Consider the following 27,400-nt stretch of genomic DNA (forward strand, 5'->3'; position numbering starts at 1 on the left):
CAAATCCACTCTGTGTTCTATGTTGATGCACTTTTATGCTGGCCTGCTGCTGTGGTCCAATTATTTTATGCTAAACTTTTCTCTACTTTATACACATATTGGATAATTACGAAATAATAAGTTGATAAGCAATTGTAAGGCAGTGATTCAGTCAAAGGGTTCATATGACTAAATATGAGAGCAGTTCATATTTGCTGTTTGAATTTGATTATACAGGTATACCATGTTATACGTGTCTTGTTACTTTTATGCGGTATTTATTTTAAGTTGCAATATTTGCTGGTACATTCTGCATCTGACACTTCGACATTCACACTGGGGGCAGTAATGATTGTGGTATGATCACAGCAAGTTTCTTGAGAGATAATTTGCAGTTGGTTACTGGGTAATCATTCATCCAGTTTACATTCTGTATCATTAACCAGGGGATATTTCTCATGCTTCAGATTCACTGGAAGTGAGATCTGCCTTATTTTTTTGAAAAGAGAAAGCACACAGTAATGGGGAGGAATATTGATTCATAGCATGGTGACAGGAAGCAAAATATCTTGTTAACGTCAGTTAATTCAACTGACCCCTGAGACTCCATCAAGTAGCCTTCATCGTAAGTCTCTGTGGGCATGAACGGGATATCCAACACACAGTATGAATGGGGAATACATGTCATCAGAGCTGACACACAGAAGTTTCCAATACAATTTTGTTTTACTTGTGAGCTGAATTCTAATGTACCAGAGGCACTACTGATTGATTTATGAACTTCACTACACAGGGAGTCTGGGGGAAAGTATATATGTGTGTTTGTATTGTTTTTATTGTTATATAATAAACTACTGTACACGCTTAAACCTCACAGGAACTGTTTTTATATCTGTTAAAATATCTGAGGATTGACCTTGAGTAGTATGCATCTTAAAGTGCCTGGTGGCTGCCCAGATTCTGTATTCATTACCTGACAAAGGACCTCTTTTTAAGGGGAGAAAATGATTAGTTGGCAATCATATGATATTACAAATGTGTTTTGGACACTCTTAGTAGAAAAATTCTTGAACCAGAAAGTCTCCTGTCTACTTTTTCTCTGAGAAAATGTACAGAGAGCTGGACTTTCCTCGAGAAAGGCTTAAGGAGCTCATTATAGCTGGTAATTAAATTTTTAATTGAGTGGACATTTCACTGTTGATGGAGAGTTCCATATACTGTGTTAAAAGCATACATGCCAATATTTTGCTGATACAGGAGAAAAGCAAAGGCAGGAATTCCAATCTACTGGCAAATTAAGAGAGAAGAAGCATAATTTTGTATACACCCTACATCTCCCAAATTGATCTTTAAGCACATGGCTCGATTTCTGCCTCACTGACTGGAAGTGTCTAGTTGTGTCAAGGTGGAGAGGAGCTGCTTTAAAATAAACTTCTCATCCAGCTCCTTAGATAACAAACTTAGATGCTCAGGGTATAGTGCTGAGCTATGCAGGCTAGAACCTAGCCAAGAAATTGGAGTGCTACCTGTGAGACATCAGATGAGGATTGGACTGAGTTCTGGCACTATCCACAGTCTTGTAATCTACGAACTCTGATTGGGCTGACTTTAGTCAGGGTGGTGCGGGCCTCGACGATGGGCCCGAAAGCCAGGGGCACCCTGCCTCAGCCATTTGTGGAATCCCGGCCACATTTTTGGCCCATTGGGCAACTAATTAGTTGCCATTGGTGCTCCCGTCCCTTTAAAGGACGCGAGCCCGCCTCCAAGAACTGCTGGCCAATCTGAGGGCTAGCAGTTCTTCAGTCTCAGCAGCACCATCTGGTGCAGTGGCCACTGCTGGAACTGCGCCCAGCTGAGAGGATGCAGTGATGGACACCACGCTCACAGCAAGGTGTTTGGGGTCTGGGATCACCGTGATGAGTCAGGCAGGCCCTGGGGGCAGGGTGGTTGGTGAGGGCAGTGGGGGTTGTGGCTCAATTGGCCTCTGGGCAGGAGGGCCACCCTCCACCTTCCCTTCTGCTGGTAAAATGCCATGGCACTACACCAGTCCCCCCACCCCCACCTCCACTGCCTTCCCTCGCCATTTTACAGGCCCCCAACCCTGCATCCCAGCCTGTCCCTAGAGGGCTGATAAAATCCAGGCCATCATGTGGTCTTGAAGAATAAAATGCTTGGCAAAATGCTTAAAGATCACTGGTGCTCAGGGAACTATATTCCAACTTGAGTCATTCCCTTCGGGAGTGCAGGGGTAATAGAAGAAGATGAAAATTAATGCAGCCTTATTCAATTATTTAAGTAAATCCCAACACAACACCAAATTTAACCCATTAACCTCAGTGCAAATAAAAGTGAATAGTCCACTCTAATACTAGGGAGATTGGAAAAGGAGCAAGTGGGAGGAGGAGACAAGAAAATGCTGCAGGACAATCTTTGAGGCATGCTGCTGATAGAAAGAGAGAATCATAGATGCATAGAATGGGTGATTTTTTTTCCTGGGAGAGAGAGAGGAAGAAGGGGAAAGAGAAATGCAGAAGAAGATACTCCAATATAGATTCATTGGAAACAGCTTTCTTTTTCTTGTGATATAATTTAAACAGGAACCATTATAACTGAATGAAGGATTTTATTTTTCTTGTAGCATCAAATATACTGCCATCCTTTTGTGAAGAGATGTAAAGCTGTAAATGCTAGCGGTGGTACTGTTGGATGGTCGCACCATTGGGGCAGTGCTAACAGTGATACTGGAAAGCAAAACTGTATTTAATTTTTCTTTTATTCATTCATGGGATGTGGGCATCGCAGGCCAGGCCAGCATCTATTGTCCATCCCTAATTGCCCTTGAGAAGGTGGTGGTGAGCTGCTGCAGTCCATGTGGGGTAGGTACACCCACAGTGCTGTTAGGAAGGGAGTTGCAGGATTTGACCCAGCAACAGTGAAAACCGGTGCCTAGGTCGATGCCGGGTGGTCAGTCCGGTTTCATTCCTTTTTATTGACTTTGTAGCGGTTAGATACAACTGAGTGGCTTGCTAGGCCATTTCAGAGGACATGTAAGAGTCAACCACATTGCTGTGGGTCTGGAGTCACATGTAGGCCAGACCAGGTAAGGATAGCAGATTTCTTTCCCTAAAGGACATTAGTGAACCAGATGGGTTTTTACAACAATCGACAATGGTTTCATGGCCATCATTAGACTAGCTTTTTTAATTCCAGATTTATTAATTGAATTCACATTCCACCTTCTGCTGTGGTGAGATATGAACCCATGTCCCCAGAGCAATACCCTGGGTCTCTGGGTTACTAGTCCAGTGACAATACCACTACACCACCGCCTCCCCATATGCTGCAAACCAAGGAACCTCTTGAAGGGAATTGCATGTTCTTGGATTCAGATGGTCTTCCTAAATGCCTCGAGCTATGTTACCACCTTTCTATATTTGCATAACATCGACGATCCAGAATCAAATTAACCTTCAATTATTCCATGCAAAATTACAGAAGAGAAATTTAGAAAAATAAATCAATCCTTGGGGTGAAAAAATAGACTTTTTTTTATAGAGATGTACAAGAGGGAACATGGCAGCTCCTCTTGGGAGAAGTTATAGGGGTCATGAGCATGGTGGTAATGTTCCTGGACTAGTAATCTAGAGGCCTGGATGAATGCTCTGGAGATGTGAGTTCAAATCCCACCATGGCAGCTGGTGGAATTTATATTCAATGAATTAATAAATTTGGAATAAAATGCTAGTCTCATTAATAATAATCAAAAAAACCACCAGATTGTTGTAAAACCTTATCTGGTTCACTACTGCCCTTCAGGGCAGGAAATCTGTACCACCAGCAGGACAGAGCCACCAGAGGTGGTGGCACGGTGGTATACTGTCAGGCGGAAGTGGACCTGGGAGTCTTCAACATTGACTCCACAGCCCATGAAATCTCATGGCATCAGGCCAAACATAGGCAAGGAAACCTCCTGCTGATCACCACCTACTGCCCTCCCTCAGTTGATGAATCAGTGCTCCTTCATGATGAACACCACTTGGAAGAAGCACTGAGGGGCACAGAATGTACTTTGGGTGGGGTCTTCAATCGCCATCACCAAAAATGGGTCAATAGCAACACTGCTAGCCGAGTCCTGAAGGACATACTTGCCAACCTGGGCCTGCCGCAGGTAGTGAGAAAACCAAGAGGGAAAAACCAACTTGACTTCATCCTCACAAATCTACCTGTTGCAGAAGCATCTGTCTGTGACAATATTGGTGGGAGTGACCACCCCACAGACCTTGTGGAGATGAAGTTCCAGAGAAGGGGGAAGAGGAGGGGGAAGATGCAGAACACTGATGTGACCTGGCTCCACACTCAGATGGCCAGGTCCTGCATAGGGCTCGAGAGTCTCATCAGGATGCCATGAATGTACCATCTGATTCAGGCTCATTTCGACTGAGCACCTCTGACCCAGGAGGAACAATATGGTCTGGACCTCATTCTCTGGTGCTTCCTTTGAAGATGTATCCTGGAGCACGTAAACTCTTACTGCCAATGAAGGATGCACATCTGCCCAGAGGTTTCACCGTCACCGTAGATGGACCCTTGCTCGCCTTCACCACTTCATACGTCTTTTCTTCTCCCAGCATTAATAAAAGGAGGTTCACACATCTGGCTTCATGTGTCAATATTTACATGGTGCTCATAAAGGCAAACAGTGCACAGTTACAGGTAGAAGACACCCCAGTGACGCACTCAGTGCTCTGCCTGATGTGGTGGTCTCTACTCTTGGCCACTCCTTCATGGTGCTCCCCTGTGGCATCGAAGAGGTGGAGGCAGCCTGCTCACTTGTATCGGCCTGCAGGTGAGATGCACGTGGCGGGCGTCATCGTCTTGGAGATGCCTGGCGGGGCACCTCCAGAGGCTGCTACACATGCATCATTGCTGGGGCAGCCTCTGTCACTGGACCCTGTTGCATCGGTGCTCTGAGGAGGCCAATGTTGATGATGATGGCCCGTGTGAGGTGGCGCCCTCATCCTCCTCTGTGACAGCTTTAGCCTTTAGCTGGTGCTCCAGATAGCTGGAAGGGAGCACCAGCTGAGATAACTGGCATCCCCTTCAGACATCCATGTGTCATCAGTGCCACTGTACGGTCAAGGCTACATCGAGTGGTATGCATCCTGCATACATCAGTGCACAGTTCCTGCATGCATTCCAAGTGCTGCCGCAAATGGCTCTTCAAGAGGTTGACCACCCTCTCAATGGAGGAGTTCACACATTCAAAGCCCTGAGCCATGGTGGCACACATGAGCTCGATGGACCCCACCGTTCTCAGATTGCGCACTGCCTCAGGGAACTCGAACATGTGGGGGCACATCTGTTGTTGCTGGTCTAAGTAGAACGTCCCTTCCTGTGAATCCTGAGGCCCTGTACCTGTGGCCAGCTGAATAGGGTTGTATCTGTCCTAGCTCCCCCGAGGGGGACTACCCACAGCTACCTCTGCCGCCTCCCCCGAACACAATTGTCATGCTCATCACCTAGTGCCATCCTATCCAACTGTGTGTGAGGACACCCAAGGTGACTGTATCTGCACTGCTGGAGGATGCGCTTGTGAGGTGTGACGATGTTTCTTCTGAGCTCTGATGTGGCTGCGCTTGGCTCAGTGATGGTGAGGGAGTCGGTCTTAATTGCCTCGAAGTCTGCCCCTGTGGGAGACACAAGATGAGATCATGAGAACTAGCCTTTGAGAGCAGAAGCCTCTGCATGTGCTGAGACTTCTCAATGCAACTCAGTCTTCTGTATGCTGTCAGACAGGATGGATTTCAATGCACCCCCTTAATGAATGCACTGCCCTCTGTAATCGCTATCTCCACCACAGTTGCCTATTCTTCCTTGCTCAACTTCCTTGTGGTCTGCGACCCTGGCAAGGTCCATGGTGGTGATAACGTGTAGGTAGTGAATCCCTCCTCCTGTCGGGGACCTTCTCCTAGGCATTATGAGCCAATTTCTCCAAAAGAGAGTGAGATAAGGCACTGCTGGCCTCTATGGCCAGTGCCAGCTGCTCCTATTCATTAGAAGCTGCATGTTTCTGTGCTGATAGGTCCTCAGCAGCACAATGGCTCTCAGCCTTTCTGAGGGGTCATTAAGTGCCCTGGACAAAAATTCCTCCCATGTTCAGGAGCAGCATGCGACCTCAGGTTCCTCAGCTGGAATGTCTGGTGGAGGTTGAAGACCCAGAGGCCTGTCCTGAGGGTTCAGCAATGCTCTCACTTTGCCAGAACGAAACAGGTCATTTATCCTCTACCTACACCGGACGCAGATTCTGCGTGCCGCACTCCGTCTGCTGACTCAGCTGGCTCCATCCAGGCCTGCTTCGTCTGGGTGTGTGGCCTTCTCCTGCCTCACTGGCCTCGAGGAGGACCTCCAAGTCCACATCTGTAAATGGGGGAGCTGTAGATAAAGCAATGAGATGAAATCTACAGTAATGACTGCCATGGACTGTTCAAATTAGGCTCGCACTTGCAAAGTACCAACTCTGTTCTTGCCCCTGCGGCTGCTAATTGGCTGCTAAACCCATCCCTAAGCCAATTAAGAGGCGCCCCCGTGAAAATCAGGGTCAGTGACTTTTCCCCCTGGGGCAGGTTCAGGATCCGGAAACACTCTGCACTTGCTCCTGCTCCCAGAATGAACATCCTGCCCATTAACTCTGTCTTTCTCTCTCAACAGATGCTACCTGACCTGCTGAGTATTTCCAGAATTTTCTGTTTTTATTTCAGATTTCCAGCATCTGCAGAATTTTGGTTCTATTTCAATATAAAATCTATCATACTATGATCAGTCTTCCATTATGACAAAATTGTTAATTAACCCTAACTCGTTGCACAATACTAGGGGCTGGATTTTCCTGCAGGCTTCTGAACCCTGTTGTCAGGCTCAAATGTGGGCCAGAGGCCTGCACTGTGTGGAAAACAGTCACTCATTGTGATCTTCTCCAAAAAATTAGTGGCCTGAGTGTGGGCTCGCCATCCTATTACGGACGGTGGGCTGACTCTCCAAGATGGCGGGCCAACCAGAGGCCTTCCAGTGTGAAAGTAGCAACAGGCTGCGATGACGGGTAAGTAAGAGAGAGGGCACTTCAAAATAGAGGTGCCCTCTCTCCAACTTTTTTAAGAGTTTATATTAAAGAATGGCCTTTGCAGTCAGGCCACCAGTCGAAAATGGAGGGGATGGGGGTAGGGGAAGCCCCTCTACAGGGCAGCCTGTGGCTGCTACAGCATCGAGCCAGGCAAGCAGGGCCTCTAAACTTTCCTGGAGAGCTGGCCCCCTTGTCTACCACTGAGAGGCCGCTTCCAGGCAGTTAAACTGGCACCTGCCATCGCCAGGGACATGGAAGCTGACTGGAAATCCATGTCAGCCTCTTTTAATTGGCCTTAAGTGGCTGTTAACAAGTTGGATCAGTTACCCGCCATGGACAGACAGGCAGCCCTGCTGCCCACTCCCCAAACCATCCCTCTCAGAGAAAATGGCCCAGGGCTGGGATGGGGACGGAGAACCGGCATGCAGGCCAGCAGTGCTATTTTTACCGCCTATCCGCCTCCAATCTTGCCCCCAGTGGGGGATAAAAATCAGGCCCAGATCTAAAATCACCTGTTCACTGCTTAGTTCCACGGCGTACTGATCTAAAAAACTACCTTGAATGCATTCCATGAACTTTTCCTTGACACTATTACTGCAAATTTGATTTTCCCAGTCTGTATGAATATTAAAAACCCCATGATTAATGTATTAGCCTTCTTACATGCACCTCTAATTTCCTGATTTATACTTGGGATTTAATGGACTTACCCATTAACTAGTTTCTTGCAAAGTGAATTTAGATGCAAGAACAGAAATACAGCATCCATTAATTAATATTTTTCAATGCATTTTGGAAATTTGATTGTATGAACAGCACCAATTTTCCTTCAGTAAGCTGGGATAAGCAGGTGATTGAAAATATACACTGTTGTGCCATGAATTGTTCAGGTTAAGTAATTTGAATACAGTTTTTCATGCTTTGTGGTTTCGAAATGGTATTGTTGAATGTAAACTAATGCTTGTATATCCTTCTGAAGATTGAATGAGTCCAATTGTTTGCTCTTAATTAATTTCAGTAACTTTGCTCCATCATGCTCAACTGTTAGATAATATGAAAAATGCCTTTGAATAATAGCCTCTTCATAGAAGTACAGGGTTAACTTGTAACAACTTCCTTTCAGCTTATGAGTTACACGAATGTCCTGATCCACTACCATTTGCCAATGGCATTGTCACAGAATCTGGTTACAATGTTGGACAATCGATTTCATTTGAGTGCATGCCAGGCTATCACCTTATTGGCCATCCTGTTCTAATCTGTCAACATGGAGTTGACAGAAACTGGGATCACCCTATACCAAGATGTGAAGGTATGACTCATCCCTTTTATTGCCATCAGCGGTCATTTATAAAATGCTTGTTACATCATTAGTAGGCAGTGAGACACATAAATGATAGTTGACAATTTTACATATTCAACAATAAACATTTGGCATAATGAATGCTATAGGTACGTCAGTGTTGGATAGCTGGCAGTATGTTAGAGTATTTTACCAACAGATGTTTGTTCTTCGTTTTGCATAATAATACATTTACTTTCAAATGATATCTTTTTTTAACCATAATCTCGTGAGCATGATAGAAGTATTCTAACAGTAAAGCTCATTGAAAGGGTGTATAGCATCAAGTTACATGCACGGTCTTAATACCAGGAGTTCTTCGCAATTAAACACTTTACCCTTTATAGAATAATACATTCTATTTCATGAAAAATTGTGCACGATATAGGTATATACTATATAATAGATTGTTTAATCAGAGTGTCTCCTAGTGGCTATGTTGTCAGGAAACGCAGCCAAGCATCGACGTCATCACTGCGATTCAAAATGCGTACAGCATGGAACGCATACATCCTCGCACCCGCACAAAAAACACCAGCTTGCCAGTACTGATGCGCGCATGTGCGTGAATATCTGATCACTCAAAGGGATATCAGCCTCCAGCGCATGTTTTGGAAAGCGGCCTCAATCGCTGCTTCTGTTCCCCGCTCCCTCCTGCCGTTCTCTCCTGCACCCACCTGCTCGCTGCTCCGTTTCGCCGCTTCCGACTGGTTGCTGCTCCGTCCTCCCCTCGCTTCCTGCCTCGCCATGAACACCTCGCTTGCTCCCCCTCCACCCGCCCCCTAATCCACCGCTTCTCCGGGTGGCGAAGTGGGAAGCAAGCAGTGGGAGGGAACAGCGACCAGTCGGGCGCAGAAGAGAACGGCAGGATAGAGGAGCAAGCTGTCAGGAGCGGCGGGATGGAGCGGTGAGCAGTGTGAAGCAGCGAGAAGGAGGGCACAGGAGGGAGCAGGAAACTGAATGCGGCAATTGAGGCGGCGATTGCAGGTGGGATCAGAGAACAGAAGTGGCGATCGTGAGAGGGTACTGTTGGGTTGTGGAGGAGGCAATCGCGGCCATTGGGTGAGGAGGTTTGGCTTCAATTTTTGTGCCAAATTGAGCAGCACCATCTTTATTACTGGCAACTGCCTGAGATGTCACAGACCTTTCTGTCAATGAGGCTGCATTTGCACAGGTGTCTACTGCGCCATCTAATGGTTATGTTGTCAGCAAATGCAGCTTTATTCAATACATACTTTGAAACACTTAACACAACATAATCTATATACAAAGTATCATTTCGAAATATAATCAGTTTAAATGCCTAAACATGTGCTGCTTGCAATAAGAATTTTATACAAATTCTGAGTAAAATGGAAAAGATATAATTCTAGTTATTCTATTAGAAGCTCTGTCTTGCCTTCATGGATTAATGCACTATTGCCTTTATTTTAGAAACCTGAATAATTCTAAAATAACTTTGCCGAATCTATATTTTCTAATATTGCTGAAACTTATAAAGGTTCCATTTTTATTTGTGATGTCTGAAGGCAGTTCATGTTTCAATTGTTAAATGATAACACTAATGTCAACTTAATTGTTCTGCAATACTAAACCTAAGTTACTCATGGCCAAAAATCAAATTGCATGGCACACAATAATGAGTTAATAGTTTCTGATATTGCTTCCCCATCAAGGTGTTAAGTTAGTAGTTGTATGTGCATTTTAAAAACAAACCTTTCCTGGCTGGCTGTCACAATTACATTGAAAACACACGTAGTTTGCTTTTAAGAACAATTAAAACAGCTATTTTTGCTAACCAGCTTTGATGCTCATTTGTTGCCCTAAATAGTGCTGTTTTCCTGATTTCAGTTCCCTGTGGAGGCAATATCACCACTTACAATGGCACAATTTACTCTCCTGGCTATCCAAATGAATATCCAAACTCGCAGGATTGCACATGGCTAGTGACAGTGCCTGTAGGCTATGGGATTTCCGTCAACTTAACTCTGCTGCAAACTGAACCTGGCAATGACTTCATAACTATATGGTATGATTTTCATTCAGTCATGAGCCAACTCTTATTCACATTTCACATTTGTTGAAACGAAAACACAGAAACTGAGGATCTCGTTTAGTCGAGTTGAATCTTGGCATTACTATGCGGGAAACAAAAAGGAAAATGCAGATGCTTTGAAGCGGAAAAGGTTCCAGTGGCCTAGGAATGTGATGGAAGTAAAAGGCAGGTGACACCAGAAGTGCAGACCACCTCGCTGGCCATGTAACAATAGGTGATTCTGTGTTCCAAGCACCAGCCCAAAACATTGCCCATTCCTGGGGCACCCGTCCATGTAGGCGCTTTTTCCACTTTTCCAGATTTTCCGTGCTTCCTTCCCTTTTTTATTGATCTGCTGTAACCACTTAGACATCTTCTGGATCTCTGATACATTATTTACTATTCTAATTTGTTTCATTTTTGCCTTTTTGTCACACCATTTACTTTTATGCCATTTCATCATCTCCAATTCTCCAGCCAATTACAGACCTTTTTTTTTCTCTGTGCCCCTTTTTCCCTGGCTCTGTTCCTCTTTAAAAGCTGTTTTATCTGTGACATCTCCTGGCTCTGACAAAAGGTAATCAACTTGAAAGGTTAACCCTATCTTCCTGCCTCCGATGATGCTGCTTGACATGCTGTTTTTTTTTTATCATTTTCTATTTTTAGTTCTCTTCTGGATTTGGTTTAAGGCGATGAACCAAGAGGATGATGTAAGGTGGATTTAAATTGTAAATTAAAAGTCAGGTCACTGAGTACTGCCTGCATGGCCTCAAAGGGAGTTGTCCATCACTATGAACTTGGAGCAAGGGCAAAATTCATTCATTATGTTCTGAACTAAAAATAAACTCACAGATTTAAAAAGGACTTTCCTACCTCAGTTAGCCATTGGAAATGTACACTGGGAGAAAGGTAAAGGAATAGAAACATAGAAACCTAGGAAATAGGAGCAGGAGTAGGCCATTCGGCCCTTCGAGCCTGCTCCGCCATTCATTATATCATAACTGATCATCCAACTCAGTAACCTGTTCACGCTTTCCCCGCATATCCTTTGATCCTTTTCACCCCAAGAGCTATATCTAACTCCTTCTTGAAAACATACAATGTTTTGGCCTCAACTGCTTTCTGTGGTAGCGAATTCCACAGGCTCACCACTCTCTGGGTGAAGAAATTTCTCCTCACTCAGTCCTGAAAGGTTTACCCCGTATCGTTAGACTATGACCCCTGGTTCTAGACTCCCCCACCATCGGGAACATCCTTTCTGCATCTACCCTGTCAAGTCCTGTTAGAATTTTATAGGTTTCTATGAGATCCCCCCTCACTCTTCTGAACTCCAGTGAATATAATCTTAACCGACTCAATCTCTCCTGATACGTCAGTCCCGCCATCCCAGGAATCAGTCTGGTAAACCTTTGCTGCACTCCCTCTGTAGCAAGAACATCCTTCTTCAGATAAGGAGACCAAAACTGCTCACAATATTCCAGGTGTGGCCTCACCAAGGCCCTGTATAATTGCAGCAAGACATCTCTGCTCCTGTACTCGAATCTTCTCGCTATGAAGGCCAACATACCATTTGCCTTTTTTTACCACCTGTTGCATCTGCATGCTTACCTTCAGCGACTGGTGTACGAGAACACCCAGGTGTTGTTGCATATTCCCCTCTCTCAGATTACAGCCGTTCAGATAATAATCTGCCTTCCTGTTTTTGCTACCAAAGTGGATAACCTCACATTTATCCACATTATACTGCATCTGCCATGCATTTGCCCACTCACTCAACTTGTCCAAATCACCCTGAAGCCTCTCTGCATCCTCCTCATAACTCACCCTCCCACCCAGTTTTGTGTCATCTGCAAATTTGGAGATATTGCATTTAGTTCCCTCATCTAAATCATTAATATATATTGTGACTAGCTGGGGTCCTAGCAGCGATCCCTGTGGTACCCCACTAATCACTGCCTGCCATTCGGAAAAAGGCCCATTTATTCCTACTCTTTGTTTCCTGTCTGCCAACCAATTTTCTATCCATCGCAATACACTACCCCCAATCCCATGCGCTTTAATTTTCCATGCTAATCTCTTATGTGGGACTTTGTCAACAGCCTTCTGAAAGTCCAAATAAACCACATCCACTGGCTCCCCCTCATCAACTCTACTCGTTACATCCTTGAAGAATTCTAGTAGATTTGTCAAGCATAATTTCCCTTTCGTAAATCCATGCTGACTCTGTCCGATTCTACCACTGTTCTCCAAGTGCTCTGCTATAAAATCGTTGATGATGGACTCTAGAATTTTCACCACTACCAACGTCAGGCTGACTGGTCTGTAATTCCCTGTTTTCTCTCTACCTCCCTTTTTAAATAGTGGGGTTACATTAGCTACCCTCCAATCTGTAGGAACTGTTCCAGAGTCTATGGAATCTTGGGAGATGACCACCAATGCATCCATTATTTCTAGGGCCACTTCCATAAGTACTCTGGGATGTAGATTATCAGGCCCTGGAGATTTATCGGCCTTCAATCCCATCAATTTCCCCAACACTATTTCTCTACTTATACTGATTTCCTTCAGTTCCTCCCTCTCACTAAACACTGTGTTACCCAACATTTCTGGGATGATATTTATGCCCTCCTTTGTGAAGACACACCAAAGTATGCATTTAGTTGGTCAGCCATTTCTTTGATCCCCATAATGAATCCCCGTTTCTGACTGTAAGGGACCGACATTTCTCTTCACCAAACTTTTTCTCTTCACAACTTATAGAAACTTTTACAGTCAGTTTTTATGTTCGCCGCAAGCCTACTCCCGCACTCTATTTTCCCCTTCTTAATCAATCCCTTGATCCTCCTTTGCTGAATTCTAAATTGCTCCCAATCCTCAGGTCTGTTGTTTTTTTCTGGTAAATTTGTATGCCTCTTCCTTGGATCTAATGCTATCTCTAATTTCGCTTGTAAGCCATGGTTTGGCTACCTTTCCCGTTTTACTTTTGCGCCAGGCTTGAATAAACAATTGTTGAAGTTCATCCATGCGTTGTTTGAATGTTTGCCATTGCCTATCCACCGTCATCCCTTTAAGTCACGTTTCCCAATCCATCATAGCCAACTCGCATCTCATACCTTTGTAGTTTCCTTTATTAAGATTCAGGACCCTAGTCTCAGAATCAGCTATATCACTCTCCATCTTGATGAAGAATTCTATCACATTATGGTCGCTCATCCCCAAGGGGTCTCACACAGCTAGATTGTCAATTATTCCTCTCTCATCACACAATACCCAGACTAGGATGGCCTGTTCTCCAGTTGGTCCCTCAATGTATTGGTCCAGAAAACCATCCCATATACACTCTATGAATTCCTCCTCTATGGTATTGTGACTGATTTGATTTGCCCAATCTATATGCAGATAAAAGTCACCCATAATTACAGATGTTCCTTTATTGCATGCATCTCTAATTTCCTGTTTAATGCCATTCCCAACATCACCACTACAGTTTGGGGGTCTATATACAACCCCCACTAACATTTTTTGCCCCTTAGTGTTTCTCAGCCCTACCCATACAGATTCCACTCCGTCAGAGCTCCTATCTTTCCTCACTATTGCATTAATTTCCTCTTTAACCAGCAATGCAACTCTACCACCTTTTACTTTTTGTCTGTCCTTCCTAAATACTGAATACCCCTGGATGTTCATTTCCCATCCCTGGTCACCCTGCAGCCATGTCTCCATAATCCCGACTATATCGTGCCTGTTTACACCTATTTGCGCGATTAATTCATCCACTTTATTGCGAATGCTCCATGCGTTAAGACACAAAGCCTTAAGGCTTGTCTTTTTAACATTACTTGTCCCCTTCCCACTATTTTTCACTGTGGCCCTGTTTGATTCTGGCCCTTGATTTCTCTGCTTATCGCTTTGCTTATTCCCCTTACTGTCTTTTGTTCTTGTCATTGATCCACTCCTTGGAAAGGTTCCCATCCCCCTGCCATTTTAGTTTAAACCCTCCCCAACCCCTCAAGCAAATACTCCCCCTAGGACATCAGTCCCAGCCCTGCCCAGGTATAACCTATCCAGTTTGTACTGCTCCCACCTCCCCCAGAACCAGTCCCAATGTCCCAGGAATCTAAAACCCTCCCCCTCACACCATCTCTTCAGCATTCATCCGATATAGCCTGCTATTTCCACTCTGACTAGCATGTGGCACTGGTAGTAATCCTGAGATCACTATCTTTGAGGTCCTACTTTTCAACTTACTTCCTAACTTCTTATATTCTGCTTTTAGGACCTCATCCTTTTTTTTACCTACATTGTTTGTACCAATGTGTACCACAACCACTGGCTGTTCACCCTCCCCCTTCAGAATGTCCTGTAACCGCTCTGAGACATCCTTGACCCTAGCCCCAGGGAGGCAACATACCATCCTGGAGTCTCGTTTGCGGCCACAGAAACGCCTATCTATTCCCCTTATAATTGAATCCCCTATAACTATTGCATTCCCACACTTTTTACTCCTCCCCTGTGCAGCAGAGCAACCGTGGTGCAACGAATTGGGCTGTTGCTGCTTTCCCCTGAGAGGCCATTCCCCCCAACAATATCCAAAGCAGTATATCTGTTTTGCAGGGGAATAGCCACAGGAGATTCCTGCACTGCCCGGATAGTCCTCTTGCTCTGCCTGGTGGTCACCCATTCCCTTACTGGTTGTGGAGTCTGAGCCTGTGGTGTGGCCACCCCTCTATATATGTGCTATCCACGATACCCTCCGCCTCGCAGATGCTCCACAGTGTCCCCAGCCGCCGGTCCAGCTCTGAAACCCGGGCTTCCAGGAACTGCAGCTGGAGACACATCCTGTTCACATGCTGGTCCCGGGCACTGGAATTGTTCCCAGCTTCCCACATAGAGCACAAGGAGCACACCATGGCTTTGAGCTCTCCTGCCATGACTTAACCCTTTAAATTAAATCTTTTGGAAGATGCTTAATATCAAATAATATCAATTACTCTCGGGCCCTTCTTCCCTGGTCCTCGTTACTGCAGAACTCCCTAAAAAAACACTAATTACCAATTTTGAAAATAAACTATGGACCTTTCTTAGTTACTAAGCCAGCTTTTTAGAGCTATTCCCTAACAGCAGTTACTCACCAACAAATCACCTTGCAGCTTTCCTGTGATGTCACTGTTGATGTTTTTTTCAAACACTCCGATGCGCCTGAACTGTGTCTGTGTTTATCCTCTTCTCGGTCGGTGATTCTCCCCGCAGGTCCGCACCACTCTGCTCGGCTCCCGGAAGGTAAGTCACCAGGCCTCGATCCTCGGCCTCTATTTATCCTCTCCTCGCTCAGTGATTCTCCCCACAGGTCCGCTGCACCCCGCTCAGCTCCCGGAAGGTAATAGAGTTGGTCATGAAACATAGATATTGTAAAATCCAGCGTTCTGGTCGCAGAGGTGTTTCACCTGAACCTTTTTCGTTCAGTGGGTTAGCAGTATCTCAGGATCACATCAATGCATAAGTCCTTTTTTCAGTTTTGAATGTTATAATGACCGACATGAAGATACATAGAGTTATACAGCACAGAAACAGGCCTTCGGCCCAGTGTGTCTGCACCGGACATCAAGCCTATCTATTCTAATCCCATTTTCCATACTGGGCCCATAGCCTTGTATGCTCTGGCATTTCAGGTGCTCATCTAAATACTTCTGAAATGTTGTGAGGGTTCCTGCCTCTACCACCCCTTCAGGCAGTGTGTTCCAGATTCCAACCACCCTCTGGGTGAAAACATTTTTCCTCAAATCCCCTCTGAGCCTCCTGCCCCTTACCTTAAATCTATGCCCCCTGGTTATTGACACCTCTGCTAAGGGAAAAAGTTTATTCCTATCTACCCTATCTATGCCCCTCATAATTTTGTATACCTCAATCAGGTCCACCCTCAGCCTTCTCTGCTCTAATGAAAACAAATCTACCCTATCCAGTCTCTCTTCATAGCTGAAATGCTCCAGCCCAGGCAACATCCTGGTGAATCTCCTCTGCACCCTCTCCAGTGCAATCACATCCTTACTATAGTGTGGCGACCTAACTGTACACCGTACTCCAGCTGTGGCCTAATTAGCGTTTTATATAGCTCCATCATAACCTCCCTGCTCTTATATTCTATGCCTCGGCTAATAAAGGCAAGTATTCCATATGCCTTCCTAACCACCTTACCTACCTGTGCTGCTGCCTTCAGTGATCTATGGACAAGTACACCAAGGTCCCTCTGACCCTCTGTACTTCCTCTGGTCCTACCATCCATTGTATAATCCCTTGCATTGTTAGTCCTCCCAAAATGCATCACATAACACTTCTCAGGATTAAATTCTATTTTCCACTGTTCCGCCCATCTATATCGTCCTGTAATCTAAGGCTTTCCTCCTCACTATTTAGGACACCACTAATTTTCGTGTCATCTGCGAACTTACTGATCATCCCTCCTATATTCACGTCTAAATCATTAATGTACACTACAAACAGCAAGGATCCCAGCACCGATCCCTGTGATACACCACTGGTCACAGGCTTCCACTCGCAAAAACAACCCTCGACCATCACCCTCTGCCTCCTGCCACTGAGCCAATTTTGGATCCAATTTGCCAAATTGCCCTGGATCCCATCCCTTCTTGACCAATCTCCCATGCTGGCTCTTATCAAAAGCCTTACTGAAGTCCATGTAGACAACATCAACTGCTACAAAATATATGTGGAAGCAGGCTGAGGTAAATGTCTTCTCACTTTTCTTTCTCAGCGGTGGCCCTGCCTTCAACTGCCAAGGCCCTAAGCTCTGGAATTCCTTCCCTAACCCTCTCTGCCTCTGTACCTCTCTTTCCTCCCAAAGACACTCTGTAAAACCTTTCTGTTTGACCAAGCTTTTGGTCTTCTGCCCTTTTACTGCCTTGTGTAACTGGGTGTCAAATTTTGTTTGATAATACTCCTGTGAAGTGCATTAAAACATTTTACTACGTTAAAGATGCTAGCTAAATACAAGTTGTTGTTGTGGAGAGTCTCATGAGGGCTGAGTGGTGAAGTGGGCACATAAATAGGTTCAAGTGGCAATTAAATGCAATTCTGGAAGAGAAGAATTCAGGGATATTGTTAGAAGGAGGAAGGTAAACTTGATTTATCAAAAAGAGGATAGGTGTATTTGATTCTTAAGGCCATTTCCTGTGCCTGAAAACAATTATGGAAGTGAAATTTATCCTAATCAGTCAGTTGGTGTTGGATCAAACGAGGAAAACTTATCTTGTACTCATGTTGATCATTTGATAAAACTTGACAGAAGAAATGTTACCTTGCCTTTGCTTTATTCACTTTTGTGTGCCCCATTTCCTCAGACAATTCATTTGATCTCTAATTATTTTCTTTCAGGGATGGAGCTCAACAAAGTGCACCCCAGCTGGGGGTGTTCAGTGGAAGCTCGATTAAAGAATCCACATACAGTTCTTCAAATCAGATTCTTTGCAAGTTCCACAGTGATACGGCAAATGGAGGTCTATTTGTTTTAAACTTTTATGGTCAGTGTGCATATATTTTTTCTGTTTTGTTCTCAATATCACAGATTCAAGTTATGTTATGTGGTAATGATTGGAGACTTTTATCCTCCTAAGCTCTCAGCTCCACTTGCACAGTGCATCTTCTTTCTTTCAAATTTCCCTTATGTTTTTCACTTTCTCTCTTTGTTTCTGTCTGAGTCATGATGGGACGACAGGTACAGAAAGCAACTGTGAGAGTCCCAGTTTATTACAAGAGTAAAGAAACCCCAGTACTCAATATATAAACGATGAAAGAGTACTGTTTGGTGAATAACTCTTCCATAATTATGATGAAACGTGTTAAAAATATTATTGAAGGTGTCCCATAAAAGATTTCTGCTTTAAAATCCTATTTGAGAAAAATGGTTTTAATTCCAGATGTTGTCAAATGTTTTGCACCTGTAACACCAGAATCACAATATTCCACTGATAACAGTATGGGAGAACTGTTACTGTAATGCTGTGCTGAGGTACAGTCTCAGGTAGCAGTATAATGCAATTCAAGTCTTTGATTATCTAGACCACATCATAAGGCTGAGCTCATACATTGTGTGAACTCTGGATTAAAGACCAATACTGGAAAAGACGTGGGCAAGATAGCCGATGGCTGAGCATCCAAGATAGTCAAATGCCTCTTTAAGCTATTATTTTAAAATTTTGGTGCAGCTTTGGTGTAAATAAACACACTTTCTGTTGGGAGGAAGCGTCAAACTGAAACTGTAAGTACAGCTATGTAATCTGTTACTAGCCTGGTAACAGCTGAAAGATATTGACTCTTCAATCAGCAATACATTACAGCTAGACTTAGTCAAAGGCTTTTCCTAGTTGTGTTACCTTGGAGAAATGCAAAATCTTTTGGAGGAGAAAAGAAAAATGTTGTAACTAAAGTGATTTCTTTTTAACTTCTCATCCAAATTTCATTCTTATCAGCTGAACGATGAGTCTGGCCTTAAGCCCCACTGCCCTCGCATCTCAGCACACACACATTGGCCTGGATTTTTTGGAGGAAGCGGGGCTCCTGGTGCCAGGGGTAGCCCTGTCTCGGCCTTTCCATGCCCCCCGAAGCAATCCTCCGGTGTTTAGAAGCCTAAATGCCTGACGCTGGGATCTCTGTCTCTTTGAAGATGGGGATCCCGCCTCTAAGAGCTGCCAGCCAAACACAGGGCCAGCAGCTCAGCAGTATCAGCAGCAGCACCAGGAGCAGTGGCTGCTGCTGGTATTGCAAAGGCCTTGGACCCAGGCCCAGTGCTGGTACCCCAGACCTCAGGTAAGTGAGGTGAGGTCGCCAGGGTCAGTCCAGAAGGCCCCAGCAAGGTGGGGTGGGAGTGTGGGCGTGAAGTCGAGGGGGAAGGATATACACGGAGTTATTAGTTTTGCTGGCCGGTTCCTCCATGGATCACACATTGCCCACGAAGGAGGGACCTCCCCAAACCCACAGGGAGGGCATCTCATTTGCGGAGGCACCCCCTGCTACTGTTTCGATCCCAGTGGCGGTGGGAAGTGGCCCTTACGTGACCGTTAATAGGCCACTTAAGGGCCTCATCAATGATGATGGTGTGAAGGCCATCATCAACCTATCCTGTCCACGGCAAAATTGCTTGTCGACAGGGCAGCGACGAGCCCTTCGCCCCTGCCACCCATCACGATTCTATGGGCCCCCCGCCTCTGACCTCGCCTTGGGGGGACCCATAAACACGATGGGCCAAGTGGCCTCTTTCTGTGCCGTAAACTTTCTCTGATTCAATGGGCTAGATTTTATAGAATCAATGTGACATTTCCATTTATCACTCCACTTGTATCTCATGTCCGAGATGCTTGATTAGCATAGAATTATGGCCAGTTTTGCTCGTCGCTACTGGAAAAAGGATTGAAACTATCCAAATTCATTTAATTTGGAAACCTCAGCAATAGCTACTTCAAAGAAAAGGAGGACAGACGTGTATTTATATATTGCTTTTCACAACCTCAAGACGTGTCAAATCGTTTTATATCCATTGAAGTACTTTTGAAGTATACTCACTGTTGTAATGTAGGAATTTACATTTATCTAGCAGCTTTACCATAGCAAATTGATGCAAAGATCCTTTACAATTTCAGCTTGGCACTGAGCAGGATTAGGAAGGAGCGTTAAGGAATGCAGCCAGAAATGCTATGAAAGAGGAAGGTTTTAAGAAAACACTTGATAATGGTATGTGATGTGTCAAGGTGTAGGGTTTCAGAATGTGAGGATAAGGTACCTGAAGTCTCCACTGGATGGGCAAGACAAGAAGATGCAAAGAGGATCAGAGTTAGAAGAGTGGAAAGCATCAAGCACACTGGGTTGAAAAACATGAGAGGTAGGGGCAAGTCCAAAGATGAGGATGACAAATTTGAAACAGAAGCTGGCAATTATCTGTGGAACCTAGAGCAAGATAAGATGTGGTTGATGCAGTATAAGGATGGAAAGGTTTATTGCTGAAGACAGTGAGAGCAACCCCTCCCACTCTAAGAGTGATGATATAACAGTCGAATCAGAACAGGCTTGGGAGAAGAAGAGATATAGCAGCATGAAGGACGCTAGTTTAGGAGACTTGATGAGACTGTATATAGTAATCTGTAAATAATGAGTTCTTAGTTGACCTTATCCTGAGTCTGAGACTTTCTCCAGAATGCCCCAGCTATGCTACAAAATACAACATCACACAACAGTTGACAGCATTCTGCATGAGTTGGAGTTTATGAAGAGTTGAGCGCAGGAGATCATAGAACATAGAACATAGAACATAGAAAATACAGCACAGAACAGGCCCTTCGGCCCACGATGTTGTGCCGATCCTTTGTCCTCTGTCAAGGACAATTTAATCTATACCCCATCATTCTCCTTTATCCATATACCTATCTAAAAGCCGTTTGAAAGTCCCTACAGTTTCTGACTCAACAACTTCCCCAGGCAAGGCATTCCATGCCCCGACCACTCTCTGGGTAAAGAACCTTCCCCTGACATCCCCCTTATATCTCCCACCCTTCACCTTAAATTTATGACCCCTTGTAACGCTTTGCTCCACCCGGGGAAAAAGTTTCTGACTGTCTACCCTATCTATTCCCATAGATCATTGAAGACGGTTGAAATAGTTATGTCTGGAGGTGACAAAGGTATGAATGAAGATTTCAGAGGCAGCAAAGCTGAGGTAGTGATTGTGGGGCTGACATTTCTGAGGCGAAGGAAACATGGAAGCGTAGCTGGGAGGTAGAGTTTCCAGGGCAAATGGCAGAGGGTTTGGCAGGTAACTGGCAAAGAGAGTAGATTAATATTTCTCACTGGGTTCTTTATTGCTTCCATTTTATTTTTATCCGTAAAATTTTTATCTGCTTCCACTCCAGCATTATGCACTTTTCCCAACTAAGGGGATTGTCAGCTGTTGCAATGCTAACCACTGGGAAATATACCAGAATTATCTGGGGTCCTGCGTGATGCTCCTGTTCACTTTCCCTTCCATGTATTCTAGCTCTGGGCTATCTAAACAATATCCATCAACTAAATATGTCCCACATGTCCTCACAATGCTGCCCCTTATGTTAAGACAACTCAGTTCTCTTTCTGTTTTTATATCACAGTCTTTGATTTAATCCTTTGTCGGCTTGGATGTTGAAATGGGCTGCTCACAAATTCTCAACATCATAAGATAATTATGGATGCGGAAGTTAATTTGACCCATCTCAGTTTCTCCACACAAAATGACCTTAATGTTCCCCCAGTGCAACATCCAGTTTTTAAAAAAAAAATTATTTCAGCATTTTCATCTCCAGTGCTCTGTCCCGGAGTCCATTCCATGTATTGATTACTCTATGTGAAGAATAACTTCCTGAAATCATTCCTAGAATTATCTTTAACTAATTTGAATCTCTGACCCCTTGTGCACTTGTAATTTAGTTTGATGTAATTTTCTGGATTTGCGTTTTCCATTCCCTTTACAATTATATAACTCTTAGAGCAGGATTTTTTATCCCTCACCAGGGCTGGGAATGGAGATGGATGAGCGCTAAAAATAGTGCTACCGGCCGGCGTTCCAGTTCCCCCGTTCCACTCCACTCCTGGGCCATTTTCCTCAAGGCGGGTTGGGGGAATGGGGGAGTGCAGCAGGGCTAACCACCCACAAGTAGCGGATAGCTAATTGAAGTAATTAAAGGCCTACTGAGGCCTATTGAAGGAGGCCAACTAGGATTTTCGAGTCAGCCTCCAGATCCCCGCAGGTGTTGCGAGACAGTTTAGCTGCCTGGACCTGGCCTTCCGGTGGCAGACCGAGGTAGGCCAGCACTCGATGTTAACTGGCCAATTTGGGGAAAATCACAAGTGAGTGACTCTTTCCCACACAGTGCGGACTGCTGACCCCCATTTGAACCTGACAGTGGGGTTCAGAAGCGGCAGGAAAATCCTGCCTTCAGTCTACCTCTCTGATGATTCCTTTTGAGGTCAAAGAGCCCAATGTCTTCCTTCTTCATAATTTAAACCGTCAAGGCTGTTGGCTGTTATGTGCACGGCCTCCATAGCTTGAATGCCTTGCTTCTGTCTTGGTGGCCAAAAATGGATATAGCACTCAAGGTGTGGGCTGACCAGAATGTTATGTGTTGTGAACATGACTTCTGCTGACTTGCTTCTATTGTTTTGGCTATGCAATTCTATATTCATTGGTGCTTTGAATTGGTAGGACATGTTAAGCATGACATCTACTCAATTCTTGGGTCTTTTCAACTTCGTCCTTAACTATTGCAACAACATTCATGCTGTACATGTGTTGTCCATTTTTCATTCCTGTTTGCAGTACTTTACATTAATTTATCTGTTATTGTTCTGCCCGCTTACATATATTGTTCAATTCATTCTATAATTTGCAAGGTGCCTCCACTAAATCCACTGTTCCTAGGTTTGTGCCATCTGTATATTTGACCAATTTACTTTGGGCCTTTCAATCTAATTCATTGATGTAAATTAGCAAAATTAATATTCTCAACACCAATCTGAGTATTCTAACTCAGTACATTCCTAAAACTCTCTAGTAACTCCTCTAACAAGTACCTATTATTATGTACCCTTCCTAGCAAATTCCTGTCAATTTCACATACTCCCCACAGCTTGTAGTTTCACATGAAACCTTTTAAAAAAAGACTTGCATTTATATAGCACCTTTCACAACCACAGGACATCCCAAAGCACTTGAAAACAATGAAGTACTTTTGAAGTGTAGTCACTGTTATAATGTGGGAAACCCAGCAGCCAGTTTGCACACAGCAAGCTCCCACGAACAGCAATGTGATAATGACCAGATAATCTGTTTTTTGTGATGTTGGTTGAAGGATAAATATTGACCAGGACACTCAGCATAGCTCCCCTGTTCTTCTTGGAAATAGCTATGGGATCTTTTACATCCACCTGAGAGAGCAGGCAGGGCCTCAATTTAATGTCTCATCCTCCATACTGCATGAGAGTGCCGGCCTTGATTTTTATGCTCATGTCCAGGACCCCACTCCAAGGCAAGAGTACTACCAACTGCACCACAGCTGATGCCTCATCCTATGCCTTCTTGCAGTCTAGGTGCAATGTATGATTTGTCTTTCACAGTCCATTTGGGTTGTCACTTCCCTCAACAAAGTCAAGGGAATTTTAAAACAGTTGTCTCATTGGTGAATAAAAACAAAATCTGAATGTCATGTTCTGTCAATATGAGATATAAATTAATACAGCGTTACTATAAAAATGTTCGTTTCCCCTCATACTATCGCTGCCATGTTTCATTTGGAAAGTGTTACATCATGCAAGGCTGTTGCCAGGTTTTGAGGGCCCTGCAAGAAGAGTCCATCTCCTGGCTCGCTCCCAACTCCCCACATTGTTGCACATCACATTATGGATCACTAAACAGATTTATCCAGACAGTAAAATAAAAAAATAAACTATGGATCCTTAAATGACCATGTAGCCCATCAAGTCCACATTTATTTTTGCACAATCCATTCCAGTATTGAGTGCACTCAACCCAGTTCATCGCCTCAGAGATCTATCATTTATGTTTTTCCTGTCCTCCTGTTCATCCATTTAATTCATAAGTTACAATTGTCTTTGCAATTTTTAAAGTGAAATATACATTTTGGTCACCTTTGGGCTGAATTTAGTGAGCCCATCATGAGTCCAATCGGCGGGGACCTGGAAATGTGCAGCATTCCCGCTAGTCACCGGCCGGCCCACCGCGATCATGCGACAGGCAGCCAATCATAATAACGGAGGCGTGCGGCCCTGCCAATCCTGCAGCGGGGGCAGGATACAAGACTCCGAATACGATGTCAGATGACTATGGAGCGTGTGCTGGCGCCATATTTAAAACCTTACCAGCCCTGCTTGCAATGCTACCTTGGACTCATTTGCAGTGATCTCTAGTGAAGACGTTGTAGTTGCGACTCCTGGACCTTCCCACCGCACCCCAGAGATGGACGCCGCAGGATGGCAGTGGCAAGACACAAGGTGACCCAATGGTTTAGCAATGCCTCTCTCAAGATTCTGCTCCAAGTTGCAAAGGAAAGGTGAGAGGTCCTCTTCCCCAGCGGTGGAAGAAGTCCTCCCACCTGACCAAACAAGCCTGGATGGAGATGGCTGAGGAGGTCAGCAGCTGTGGGGTCATCACCTGGCCTTGGGTACAATTCTGCAAGAGGGTCAACAACCTCCTTCATTCTGCCAAGTTGAGTGCCCACACTTCTCTTTTTTAGTGATTACTAGTGGCTATGCAAGAGGAAGAAAGGCATGGGAAGGTCACATAACAACGGTGATGGGAGAGGGGGTTAGGCATCACCTCATCCTGACAGATGCTTAGCTGCATCTCGGCCACAGGCCAGCTTCTTTAACAGCTCACCCCTATTAACTCCCCTGAGAGCGGACGGGAGCATGGACAATATAGGATACCACAGCAGGGGGCGATGGGCTGACACTAGCAGAACTGTCACGTCGAACTCTCTGCGAAATATGACTAAGTCCTTCTTTTCACTTGCAGGACAAGAGGGAGTATAACAGGTGGGAGACAGCCCAAATTGGCAGAGGCATCCCGGATCTTCGGCCTCTCTTGACAGCTGAGGTGGCGGCATTTGAATTAGCGGGGATCCAGGATGGCTGCTCAATAGCTGATGGAGAGACTGGAGTCTCCGCGCAGGGGAGTGAGCATTGCCTTCCTTCGATGTACAGTTCATTTCTGGAGACTCGCATCATACATGGTTGGCATGAAGAGATCTGCACAGCCTAACCCACATATATTTGTGGTCTCTTATGCTGGTCGGCATCCACAGGAGACTCAAGCAAAAGGGGGACATAATTCCACCTCTGAGGAGGATCTGCAGTCAGAGGATGCACTGTCACATGTCTCTCCTGCACTTCCACCAGCACAAATACTTTCACGTCCCTGGGAATCCTCTTGGCTGTAGAATCAAGGTCACAAACTGGTGAGAACACCTCACACGTGCCCGAGCAGCTGGCTGAAGCTGAGACAACCAAGGCCTCTGATAGTCAAAGGACTGTGGGTGGCCAGGTTCATGCTGAGCTCAGGGTGATGACGAGCCTCTGGTTTCAGAGTCTCTGGAGTTGCAGAGAGGGGTAAGGCAAAAGATTGCGGAGATGCCAGAGGCAATGATGGAGATCATCCATGCTATGAGTGCTACCATGTCTTGGGTATGTGACTGCATGACTTCTTCCATTGAGAGGTTGGTGACCCTGATGCAGTGCCAGATCCCACTAATGTGTACAGACCTGCACATCATTGCCTTCTACATGAGCTCAATGCAGCAGTGGCAAAGTGAGAGAAGAATAAGGCTCCTGGAGTCTTCTCCAGGGAGGTTCAAGTGAACATTGAAAGGGAGGAGGAGAGGCTGACCTTCACAGCTGGAAGGTCCCCTCAGGGTGCTCTGAGTATGGACAGCGACTCCTCAGCCCCTCTGCCAGTGAGCCCAGCTCCAGTAGCCGCGATGCCTGTGGAGAGTCCTGCACCAGTGCAGGAAACCCTCAGGCAGCCAGGGCCCACCAGGCCTCAAGCAGCTAGACCGGCCGCTGAAGTCATTATAAGCCAAGCGGCAGCATGATCAGCAGCCTGCCTCCAGCCTAGCTGCTAGCGGTGGGGTCACACCTGGTAAAAGCACTCATAAAAGTATAAAGAAAGCACCGAGAGACACTTGGTGTTTCTCAGGTGTTTGACATTTGACATTTGTTTACTCATAAAAGGTTCTTTTGTTTTTGTAAATTAACCTTCATTGTGGAAAAGTGATTATTCTGTCATGCATTAATTGTGAGCTGCTGACTTCACCCTCCCTCTTTAGTGAATGCCAGTGTAGGCACAGCCCTCATTTGAATAGGGTCTCCCATGGGCCATAGTAGGTGGTTCAGCTGGGCACTAAGCACAGAAGACAAATAGAAAGGAGGTGATAGACTGCTTGCATTGAGGTGAGTCTTTATTGTTTTTACTCCGAGAGGCCATCATGGTGACTGGAAGCGGGTAAGTATGAGATTGTCTCTTGCCTCCTTAGCCCATTGCTCAATAAGCCTGGCCTGCGGTGCAAGGGCTTCAACATCCGGTGCTGCCTGCTCATCTCCCAGTTGAATATTGATGTCAGGGTCAGTCCAGTAGCGCACATAGTCATGGCCTCTTATACAGGGCATTGGTCGCCTCCTTGATGCAGTGGTGAGCTGCTGCCTGGGAAACGCCACACATGTGCCCTGTGAATACTTTGAATGATCCAGATGCATAAAAGTTAATTGCTGGGGTGATCTTCAAGGCCACAGGCATAGGGTAACTACCAAATTCTGCAGGTCCCAACTCATCCTGCTTGAGGGCACATTAGTCGATGATGGCATGCCTGGAGAGTTGTAGTCTTCAGTGACAATGCCGCTCAGACATTTGGAGGTAGCTGATGCGAGTCCGGTACACACTCTGGTGCAGGTGGGCCCTTCTTGGCATGGCCAGCTGCTGCTGCTTGCGTCGTGGAGCTTCATGGGCAGGTGCAGCTGCCTCTTGGCTGTTCCTTCGTCAGAGGTGTTACATCATGCCATGGGGGTCCAAAAAGACAGGGTGTATAAGACCCATGCCAAGTGATCATTAGGCCTCCTATCGATGCAGAGATGACCCTGCCCTGGAAGCTGGTTCTTTGCTACTTCTCCCAGCAGACTCCCTGATGGCCCTCAGTGCCCATCCTTGCTGATAGCCGATCCTCTCACGAAACAGTTTGACCACCTGATACAGCCACCCAAAATCAAGCCCCCCACTCCCCCGTTCCTGTCCCACAGACCACCTGAGATCCAGCTCACCCGATACACTCACCCAAGACCCAGCCCACCCATGCAGAGCACGCAGCACTGTAGGCCGACAATGGCC

At 45.3% G+C, this 27,400-nt stretch overlaps 1 protein-coding gene across 1 annotated transcript in view; it reads left to right on the top strand.

The window, feature by feature from the left end:
• csmd2 (CUB and Sushi multiple domains 2) overlaps nucleotides 1–27,400 on the top strand; it is a 2,056,060-nt gene that overhangs the window by 1,830,839 nt on the left and 197,821 nt on the right. Inside the window, exons 42-44 of the mRNA XM_068011193.1 lie at nucleotides 8,220–8,408; nucleotides 10,290–10,467; nucleotides 17,863–18,008. Of these exons, the coding sequence (XP_067867294.1) occupies nucleotides 8,220–8,408; nucleotides 10,290–10,467; nucleotides 17,863–18,008 (513 nt within the window). The remainder of the gene's footprint in view (nucleotides 1–8,219; nucleotides 8,409–10,289; nucleotides 10,468–17,862; nucleotides 18,009–27,400) is intronic.

This window comes from Heterodontus francisci, chromosome 31, assembly GCF_036365525.1.
Source record: "Heterodontus francisci isolate sHetFra1 chromosome 31, sHetFra1.hap1, whole genome shotgun sequence".
NCBI classification, from domain to species: domain Eukaryota; kingdom Metazoa; phylum Chordata; class Chondrichthyes; order Heterodontiformes; family Heterodontidae; genus Heterodontus; species Heterodontus francisci.